At 29.6% G+C, this 11,623-nt stretch overlaps 1 protein-coding gene across 1 annotated transcript; it reads right to left on the reverse strand.

Moving 5' to 3' along the window:
• Positions 1-738: 738 nt before the first annotated feature.
• On the reverse strand, positions 739-6,763 carry LOC11410177 (UDP-galactose/UDP-glucose transporter 5). Its single transcript, XM_003606561.4, has 11 exons — positions 6,515-6,763; positions 5,301-5,414; positions 4,908-5,000; positions 4,621-4,686; positions 3,702-3,800; positions 3,455-3,534; positions 2,997-3,109; positions 2,702-2,790; positions 2,506-2,592; positions 2,342-2,410; positions 739-1,250 (listed from the first exon to the last, which is right to left on the reverse strand). The coding sequence occupies exons 1-11, from the start codon at positions 6,653-6,655 to the stop codon at positions 1,131-1,133; spliced, it is 1,071 nt and encodes a 356-aa protein (XP_003606609.3). The 5' UTR covers positions 6,656-6,763; the 3' UTR covers positions 739-1,130.
• Between the last annotated feature and the right edge of the window lie 4,860 nt (positions 6,764-11,623).

Consider the following 11,623-nt stretch of genomic DNA (forward strand, 5'->3'; position numbering starts at 1 on the left):
GTAGTAGTCAACCTCAACCATTGATTTGAGATGGCACGGTTTAAATTACACACTTTAAATTAATGTTAAATGATCTTGACCATTATTTTAAGATCGGACAGTCGATATATGCATCTTTGCAGCCAAGATATCCAAATCCAATCTTCCAATGTCCGATTATGTTTTATCTTCTTGACCATTAATTTAAGTTGTTTTATGTTTTTAAATGTCACTTTTTTATTGTAAAAAAAAAGTCACTTTTTCTTTGCAACTATTTAATAATAATAGGCAACAAAATAGAAAAATGAGAATTTTATACTTAAAAGTAAAGATAATAAATAAATACAAAATACATTCTCAAATACAACGAACCCTCTTCTTGGAAACAATTATACAAACAAAGATTCTTGGAAACGTAGAAGACATTACAAATATTAATAACATACACTAAAATTTCGATTTGATTTTACTTTTGAAGGAATGCTGATTTCTTCTTATGTTCAATGCAATGTTTTCTCTTTGGTTAAACTCTAAGGTCACATCTCATTTCATTGAAGGGAATAATAAGTCTTTCCGGTCTCAAATATAAACACAATTATCTAACATTCTTTAAAAAAAATGATCAATAGACCATGTAATCATAAAGACAAATGTATTCTTCAAATGATCATTTATTACAATTTGTTTCATCAATATAAAATGTTATCAAAATATAAAATTCTAAATTATTTGAAAAATATTTTAGAATTAATACCACTTAATAGGATAAAGTTAGTTAAAATTTGCTTTTGAACTACCAAAAGACACAATGGAATACTAAACCAAAAAACAAAAGACATAATGGAATACTAAACCAAAAAACAACCTTGCTAGAGCTAACACTTGTACATATTTCAATCTATAAACTTTTCTTTTGCTTTGCTTAGTCTATAATTGATCTCCCTATTGAAAAAAAAAATGAAGTGTTAACATCCTACAAAGTCCTCCATTGTTGTGATTGTGTTACCAAGTTGGAGGTTGTCTTGATTTATGTCAAACAACATGCCTATAATGCATTATCCACAACCTGAGATATTGAATGTGCAGCTTCAAACTTAAAACCGAAGCTGCACCAATCACTGCAGTAACCAGGCGTTAGGTCTGCGAATCCATCACGGGTTCTCCCTCAAATTATTTGAATTTCCATTTTGTACAGTTTCTTCAAGGGAGGTTGTTCTTTGAGGTGTTTTTCTTAAGAAGCTTTTTGCATAAATGGTGCCAAAGACAACTACCTGATAATTTACTGGTGTTAGTAGGTTTATCATAAAACTCATTTAAAATCAAAAGTAAATATTTGGTCACATCATATATAGTATGTGAGCTTCTATTTGGCAAAAGTAACAAGTGATGGATAAATATACTGATAGTTGTAAAATTAGCAGTCGAACTAACTGATAAATATAAAATGACATACAAATATATGTTTAGTTAATATATAAATTTGAGTAAATTACACTCCACTGCCCTCAAAGATGCTTGAATTACACTCCCCTCCCCTCTTAAGTTAAAATATACACTTTCCTCCCCTCTTATTCAAAACATATTAGAAATAATTTCACTCCCCTCCCCTAAGAGAAGCTTGAATTACATCCCCCTCCCCTCTTATGTTAAAATCTACACTTTACTCCCTCAATATTCTTTTTTATTATTTCTAATAATCTAGCAAAAAATAATAATTTAACACGCTTAAAAAAAAATAGTATTGCGGGTCTATTTTAATATAATAAAAAATTGAATACATATTTTTCGCTATTTTTTATTCACAATTTCATTAACTTGTAGTTTTAAACCCTATTATAAAATATGAAACAACCCAAAACAAAATTAAAATATGTGAAAAATTACTAAAATCATTAAAGCATGATTATTTAAAAGTTAATTTTATACTCTAATTTATAAAATCAATAGCAATATATTTAAATTTAATTATCATTGACATTTAAACTATAAAGAAATGAATTAATTTTTCTTAAATGGTGATTCAAAATTAATATATATTATAAGAATATTTATTTATGTTCAAATAGATTAAAGTGTAGTGCATATTTAATTATTAAGGGAAGGGTTTGTAATTCAAGCATCTTATATTGGAGGGGAGTATAAATTTTAACATAAAAAAAATATTGAGGAGTAAAGTGTATATTTTAACTTAAGAGGGGAGGGGAGTGTAATTCAAGCATCTTTGAGGTTTGGGGAGTGTAATTTACTCTAAATTTTTCAATTAAGATACTGAGGGTGAAATTGAGAGAAAAAAATTTCAAACGCTACTTAAGTAGAATCTCAAAAAACCCTATAATTTAGGAAAGGTAAAAAGAAGTCTTACAGCTCCAATCCACTGTTCTGAGCTGAGAGGATGTGCAAACCACACACATGATAAAATAATGCTGACCAACTGCAATAATAAGAATGAAATATGATAAAAACTGATCAAATAAAGAATTGAAATGATAGTGTGAAATTTGACATTTCTATGCAAAACAGATATACCTGTCTAGTTGTCATTATAGTAGCAAATGTTAAAGCACCAAAATTGCGAATTGTGTAGGAAATAAAAAATTGACTAGCTGTTGCAACCTGTGGAAATCAATTTATAACATACTTCAATTCTTCCTTTATAAAAATAAGGGGCCAAAGTGGTATAGATTTCAGAACTCAATTAAAACCGAACGGAAAGTTTGCTTACGGTTGAAAGCAATAATACGTCAAAGAAACAATCATTATGGTGATAAATAAACTCTATAGCTGGTATTAAATGTCCTTGTACGATAAGACCTGAATGAAAAGTAATCAGATGTGAAAAGAATGAGATTCCAACAATGAAGATAGAAAAGAAACAAAATATGCGAGAGAAAAAAGTCGAAAAGTCAGAAATATATGCCACGAACAAGAGAATTCTCATTGCGGAAAAGAGAAATGTACACTGTTTAGATGATACAAGAAAATAAAGCTGAACATAAAATTTCGGATTTGAAACGTACCGGTCAGGCTAAGCATACAAGAACACAAAGAAGTATAGAATATTTGATTATGTATTTCCATGTCATAGCCTTTAAACAACTTATCTTGAAATGTGCTTGTAAAGCCATCAAACCTATTGCACAAAAAACTTGGGATCATATTCACATTCAAGAAAAGACTACCACATGAATTGTTTTCTATAACAAATTAGATTCTAGCAACTGGCAAAGGCATAAAACTAATAATACCAGTTGTTAATAATAAACTTGTGGAGTTTAAAGTAGGAAGAAAAAAAAATTATATGCAGGAAAATATTGAAATGTTATGTCAAGCAACACACTTTATTCATAACAATGAGAACATAGTAAAAACCTTGTGTATCATAGTGAGTGAAGGTAGCTATAATTTTTGGACATTTTATTCAGATATAAGTAAAATTACTTTTCAACCAAAAAGAGATTGAGTTTTGTAGTGATACCCAAGATAGCCAATCATTAGGAGAATACCCCAAATAGTATTTTCCCTTCCTCTACCATATGGACTTATGTCAGTTCCTGCCTACAATGACAACACACAAGAATTATATCAGCTTATTACAGAAAGCTGCAAGATTACATGTATTTTGTGATGTTCAACAGCATGGTCAATCGAGAGTAGAAAAACAATCACAAACAAAACGATTGATGAAAAAGAATATAAAAACTAGGGTTGAAGACAAAGATTACCGGATATAAGATGAATATTGAGCAGCCAAGGGTTACTGAGAATGCCAACAAATAATCAGTTCCTTGATATTTCTTTTGCATTATCAGAGCGCTCCATATCTAAATAATATGAAGTGGTGAGTATTAATTCACTGTGCAAGAAAGAATCATACAAGATATCGACCAATGTTAAGCAGCCACATCAAAGCATGGAAAGTATATATCACACATAAAGATTTGTACACGTGATTGAAGTGCCGTGGATGAAAAAGTAAGTCCTTAATAACACTGAAACTTAAAATTATGAATAGAATTTACATCTTGTTTTACATATAGCACAATCTTTTACATTCATAATCAGCTTTGACTCACAAGTAAACAAATCCTTGAGAAACTTCCAAATGCATACAGTATGCTCATAAGTCATAATCACCTAACTTATTTCTTAGATTTTATATTGGGCCTAAGTCATCCTTACAAAACCGGCTTGTAAGGTAAAGGCTGCCCACGCTTTATAAACACTACACATGCCATATCTCTAAACAATGTAGGACTAAATCCACCCCTTCAAACCCAACACACAAAGGTGTTGGAGGCTGCAAAGAAGGCAAACCAAATTGTAATTGTCTCAATGGAAGATTGTGAGGTCAAATCAGAAAATTCAAAAATGTAATTAACATTTCTCCCTCTTCATAGACTTATTCCCTTCCGCAGAGGAAGGGTGTCACTATGTTCAAGCAAAAATGAACAACACAAAGCAATTGGTGCTATTCTTCATCAATAGAAACAACAGTAGCTGAGAAAATGAAAATAAAGTACAAATAATTAAATACTAGAATATATCAGCAATCAATGTGATTAACATAACAAACAACCAGTAATCACAACTATTAAAACAAGAAGAGATTATAATCTGGCACAATATTGAACTTTGACCTACCATAACAGGTATCATTTTAGCACATTTCGCAAGAGTTTGAACAGGGAAACTGACATATTTGAGGGCCTGCAAAACGATATATGTTAGTTAAGCAAAAGACAGAAAAGGAAGCACAAGCATTAACTTACATCCATTAATGATAGAACATCCTAAAGAACATAAACACGTTGCTGTCAAATAGCGGCGGCTCTATAGTGTAGCACAATTTGAACAAATTGCTATTTTTCACAATCCGCGGTTGATAACACTGCATAAACATACAGGAACAAAGAAAGTTTATAGCTTACCTCATATTGACAAGTTGTGGTCAGTATGTTTGATACTGAAACAAGGCAATACTTATAAATGGGAGCAACAGGAAGCAATGCTTTATCCCTTGCCTATAAGAAAGACTGAAGATGATAAATTTGAGGAAAATTCTGACTAAGCAAACGCAATATCAAACTCTAAAATTGTAAGGAAACCACCTATACTGGTTATAATTTGAAGATGATACGTTGAAACCATACTGGTTATAATTTGAGAAAATTGAATTATTGAATGTAATCACATTTGTCAGTGTCGTGTCAATGTCCGACACCAACATATGTCGAACATGCCTTCAATCTAAAATGTTGATGCTACATTGGAAACAACAGTATATTTTTCACATGTAACATGCAAAGATGGTACTTACTTACCACTAAAGCAGCTGCAGAAACAGCTGAGGTAGTGATACGGTTGCAGAAAACAAGAAAGAGAGAATATTTGAAGTAGTCCTTGTTCACCCCATATGGGACTCTCATGATCTTTTCCTGAAACAAAAAACAACTGTCTATATAATTCGTTGGACAAGTGTAGGTCTAAAGGTTGTCAGAATCGAGATCTTGCATCAGATCAAAAGGGGATAGTAAGATTGTAAAACATAAGATCACAACCAAGATCGGATGATTCTACTCAATTAATTTTGTCGGATCGAAGTGTGATAGTAAGATTGTAAAACATAAAATCGCAACCAAGATCGAAGGATCCTACCAAAACAAAAATCATATTTACTATATATTTTATATATAAACTACTCAAAGTTTAAGATCTTAAACAAGCATGAAACAACCAAGTCTCAAATCTAGAACATAAAAGATTAGTCTCAAATCATAAGCATAGAACAACCTAGTTACGAAGGATAAACATAAACAACTCAAAGCCAGGATTTCACCCACGATTTCACATTTCCATGAAATTTCGCAGGGACTTTACTCAACTCAGTATTCTATTTACAATATGGATCAGTGGGTTTACATGATTCTGATAACAATAAACAATACTTGATATTGAAGAGAATCGGAGTCAGGTGATGTTAACCAAACATGACACTGACACATAGATGTAGATAATACTCCCTCCGTCTCAAATTGGTGTCTCTTGACTATTTTTCTTTGTGTCAAATTATTTGTCCCTTTTATAATAACAACACAACATATATTATTATTATTTTCCTTTAACATATCATTATTTATTGCATTTCAATCTCCTAACTACTCCACTAACTATAATAACTACAATGTGTTAGTAAATGAAGCACATTGTACCATTAAAAATAACACTACTAATCATGGTGTAAACTCAAAAGGGACACCTAATTTAAGAAAGTGTTGATATCCGACACATACATGTTTGGAGACCAGACACACCTTCAATCTAAAGTGTGAGTGTTACCTAACTCGATGAAAAGCCTTAATCGCGGGTGACATTCTTTAAAACGTTGGACCATCTTATGTGCATGCATACATAGCTAATTACTAAACAAGAGTATTACTACTGGCATCTCATTAACGTTTCTTTCAAACTGAGTTTGCATGATGACAGGAAGAAAACAGAAACGTTTGTTTAAGAGGGTTTGATGTGTAAAGGTTACCTGCAAGACGCCATAGGTGACAAGGGTGAGCATGATTCCGGAGACAGCAAATGCAACTTTCCATAACTTGTTGCGTGTAACATTCGAGTCGTCTAAAGAAGAGGAAGAGGAAGACGAGGTTGTTGTTTCCGCCATAACCATAAACGACGTCGGATCAAAGGTTTCTCATTTTCACCATTTCATCATGCGACAAATACTCAAATTGGTCTGCCACGTCACCACTGACTCTACTCAGGATACACCAACGGTACCAATGTTTTTTTCTTTTGATATAAGGTGAGGCCTAGGTTGCTTTGAAAATTTATGGGCAATTTACTCAAACCAATCAAAAGGTTTTCATGTGTACTCTATTAGAATAATAATATTTATTATTTTATTTTGCAAAAATTTAGCAAGTATTTTATTATTTGCATATTCACCCCATCTTAAATTAATGATTTTTTACAATTTAAACCATCACACTAATTAAATTTCACCTCTAATCCAATCACTCCCCAAACCTCTTTTTTAGCTTGGCAAAAATCATTAAAAATTAAAATTATCACCCCTGGGAATTGAACCTGGGTGCTCTCACCTATTTAAAATGTACTCTGGAACCACTTGATCAATACATTTTTTATGAAATAATTTGGAATTCAAAATTATGTTATTAGTGAGCAAATTATTTTATTTTTATTTGCAGTGCCTTTATAACCTAGCTTTAGTGAAAAAAAAAATCATTTTATGTGTGTATAATTATGAAGTAGTAAATTTTTCTTAAGAAAAATGAATTCATTCAATTGATTTTTTATATTTTAAATATCATTCTTTTTTATAAATTCATACTTTTATATAGATTCGATGACCTACAACAATGTTTCATTTGTGATCCACCGAATTATGATTTATTTTAGGTACTATCTTTCATTTGGATCAGATAAATTGTTTAAAGGTAATAATTTTATTTTTTTGCAAGGTCTTATAAGTTATAACCTAGCTTTAGTAAAAAAAATCATTTTATATGTGTATATTTATGAAATAGTAAATCTTTTTTTAAAAAAATGAATTCATTCAATTGATTTTTTATATTTTAAATATCATTCTTTTATATAAATTTATACTTTTATATAGATTTGATGAACTACAACATTGTTTCATTCGTGATCAAACGAATTATGATTTATTTTAGGTACTATCTTTCATTTTGATCAGATAAATTGTTCAAAGGTATTAATTTTATTTTATTTTTGCAGTGTCTTATAAGTTATAACCTAGCTTTAGTATAAAAAAAAAAATCATTTTATATGTGTATATTTATGAAATAGTAAATATTTCTTAAAAAAAAATGAATTCATTCAATTGATTTTTTTATATTTTAAATATCATTCTTTTATATAAATTCATACTTTTATATAGATTCGATGACTGGTGGAATAAAACTGCAAGTGCACGGTTCTACCAGAATTCAGAGCATTACAAAGGCAACATGTGGCATAAAAACATTACTTTATATGTATATACTATTGATTTTACTGTTCATTTAAAATATTTTATTTGCTTAATTGTACTTTTGGACCCCTATCTTTCAAAAAATTACAGTTATGGACCCCTAACTAATTTAAATACAAAACAGTCCCCTATGTTTTGATTCTTTAACAGTTTTGGACCCCCAAGGCAAAAAAAAAAAAAATTGACAAGTGGCACCTCACTTAGTGTGCCACGTCAGCGTTGACCGAGTCAACAATGATTTGAGGTCCAAAATTGGCAAAAAATCAAAACATAGGGGGCTGTTTTGTATTTAAATTAGTTAGGGGTCCATAACCGCAACTTTTGGAAAGATAGGGGTCCAAAAGTGCAATTAAGCCTATTTTATTTACTATTTTATCCTTTAATAATATTATATTAAATTTGAATTAGAAAAATGAAATCTCATTAAAATAGGAAATATACCACTACAACAGGAACAATACTATATATACTTTTTTTTTTCTTTTGACAAAATACTATATATACTATATATGAAGGGAATAGAGACTTTGGGCTGAATTTTTTATAATTTCAATTATACCCTTAAACAAATTTTCCTATATTAATGTTACATTCTTGGTGGTATTAAAAAAAGATAAGAATTTATATTATATTTGTTAAACTACTGTGTTGTTGTGGTAAAAGATAAACATGATTTTTTTGGGTTTGTTACAATTTTAATTTCACAAATATTTGTACTTATAATTTTAATCAAAATTTCATATAAAATACCGTTCATAATTTACACATGTCACGTGCCCGTTTTTTCGCTAGTTATATATAGTATTTATACTATATATAAAGAAAACTATCTCTTTCAGCACTTTTGGGCAGGATTTTTCTTTCCAAAAATACCCTTAATTTTTAATACAAACAACACATGTAACAAATAAATAAGAATAAATTTAAATATTAAAACAAATGTAACAAACACGATATGTGTGTCTGGTTTTTTTCCTTTATCATTTAAAAAGTGTAACAAACTATATGAGTATATTTAATATTTGCTTTTTTATTATCCCAATTATACCATTAAAACAAAATCCGTAATCATCAATCAACAACAAGAAGATCCAACATTTTAAAAAATAAATAGATAAATTTAAAGGAATTTTTTTTAAGATTCTTATGTTGTTGCATAATATTTGGACAAGATTCTAATTCTCATTAATCTTTTCTCCCACGTCAAGAATATCTCTTTACTTCTTCTGATTCATATTCATTCATTCCTTATTATTCCAATTTTTAACTCAATTCATCTTCCTATAGATTTGCATCGTTTTTGCTGAACCAAGAAGGACTGTTAAGCAGAAGAATTCCAGAATCATAGATGTAATCACAATAGTTCTCAATGACAATGCTTAAAAAAAATTGATTTTTTTCCAATCTATCTCTCTCAATCCCGATCTACTCTCTATCCCCTTAAACCCTTTTTTCCTAAACTATTCCTTACCTCTCATGCTCTCTCTTCTCCATCGGATACCATTTCCCCTTCTATCATCTTCATTGCATTCTCCTCCTTCTCTTTCATTTTTGACTTCTCAATAAAAAATCAATCCCAGCTTCAATTTTTTATTGTCGAATTCGAATTCGAATTTGGGGTGCGTGGGTTCGATTGAGAGAGAAAGGGATTGAGATGATGGATATATAGACAACGGTGTTGATGGTGGTTTTTAAAAAGAGGTTTTGATGGTGGTTATCTGGATTTTCTCTGGATTTTTTTTTTTATGAAGGTGATGAATGAGGGAAAGGAAGAAGATGAAGTATGGGATATAATGCTAGATGTTGTTGGTTCACAGTAAGATACAGTGGACATGCATGATCTAACAATCCTTCTTTATTAAAAAAGATCAAACGGTTTATATTTAAAAAAAATTATAGGATCTATAGTGGACCAGTGGGTTCACCATAGATATTTGAGGTTAAAGTTAATTTATTTGCAAACTGTGGGAAAAGTGAAGGACTAAAACATGAGTTTTATTAATTGTGAGACCAAAATAAAACCAAAGAATTAAATAAGCCTTTTTTTTTTTTACTAAAGCTAAGTTGTAACTTATAAGACATTGCAAAAAAAAATTAATACCTTTAAACAATTTATTTGATCCAAATGAAAGATATTATCTAAAATAAATCATAATTTGGTTGATCACAAATGAAACATTGTTGTAGTTCATCGAATCTATATAAAAGTATGAATTTATATAAAAGAATGATATTTACAATATAAAAAATCAATTGAATGAATTTATTATTATTTTTTAAGAAAGATTTACTATTTCATAAATATACACATATAAAATGATTATTATTATTTTTACTAAAGCTAAATTATAAGTCACTGTAAAAAAAAAAAAAAAATTGCTCACTGATAACATATTTTTGCATTCCAATTTAATTCATAAAAAATGTATTGGTCAAGTGGTTTGGGAAAACATTTCAAATAAGTGGGTGCATTCAAGTTCAATTGCCACGAGTGATAATTTTAATTTTTAATGATTTTTGCCAAGTCGTTCAACTAAATTTGAATGAATGCATGATCTTTGGCTTGATAAAAAAAAAAAAGGAGAGTGATTGGATTAGAGGAGAAATTTAATTATTGTGATGGTTTAAATTGTAAAAAATCATTAAGATGGGGTGAATATGCAAATAATAAAATACATGCTAAATTTTTGCAAAATAAAATAATAAATATTATTATTCTAATGGAGTACACATGGAAAATTTTGATTGATTTGGGTAAATTGCCTATGAGTTTTCAAAGGTAATTTAGAAAAAACCTTGATATAAAGATACACAATTTATCACATGTTTATTATGTCTCAGTCCCTCTCATTTAAGGCAATGGAGTATTTTTTTTTTTTTTTTTGTAATGTCTAAAAATTCACCTTTAAAATCAAGTTTTTTTTTTTTTAAGGACCTTTAAAATCAAGTTATTACTTCATTATTTTTTATTCTTATTTTCTTTCAATTATGTATGTTTATCTAAATCTAAATCAAGTGTGTACTCGTGAGCATAATTCAGTTGGTATAGACAATGCATAAAATATGCAAGGTTCAATGTTCAAATCTAGACCACCATTAAAAAAGTCTAAATCAAGTGTCACAACGTTTGTAATCAAGCAAGTATTTTCTTTGGTTGGATGCAACCCTTGTCATGCCTAACAAATTGGTAGCCCTGTTTTATGTGTTTGCCTCCCTAGCTCCTTCCAATATAACACAATGACATAGGCTATTTGAAAAGTTTGAAATGACGGTATTTTTCCTTTGTTGACTCGTGTAAATGTGCAAATATTAAAGATATTTTTGTGGAGATAGTTTATGTTGCAAAGTCTAAGGACATATTTAATGGGAGAATTAACTTTAATTGTTCAAGTTATTTTTTGCGGACTCAAATTGTCACATTACGTTTAAGAAATTTTAACCAATTTTACTCGAATGATGATTATGTAAACAACCTATACCATTTTGTCCCGACTATGACTGGGTCCGCATTTTAGATCCCGTACCATTACACTAAAAAAAGTGAAGAAATATTTTAGTGCCAAAGAAGAAGGTAAAAGGTAGATTGAAAAAAAAATGCGGTAGTATGAGAGAAAATGAGGG

The sequence above is a fragment of the Medicago truncatula genome, chromosome 4 (genome assembly GCF_003473485.1).
Source record: "Medicago truncatula cultivar Jemalong A17 chromosome 4, MtrunA17r5.0-ANR, whole genome shotgun sequence".
Lineage (NCBI taxonomy): Eukaryota > Viridiplantae > Streptophyta > Magnoliopsida > Fabales > Fabaceae > Medicago > Medicago truncatula.

Bases quoted from the DNA above. Each gene is read 5' to 3' on its own strand.
- LOC11410177 (XM_003606561.4), bottom strand. From the start codon at position 6,655: ATGGTTATGGCGGAAACAACAACCTCGTCTTCCTCTTCCTCTTCTTTA. The intron at 4,687-4,907 runs GTAAGCTATAAA...ATCGTTTTGCAG, and splicing joins CCACAACTTGTCAATATGAG to GCCCTCAAATATGTCAGTTT. The intron at 2,791-2,996 runs GTACGTTTCAAA...CTTTTCATTCAG, and splicing joins TTGTATGCTTAGCCTGACCG to GTCTTATCGTACAAGGACAT.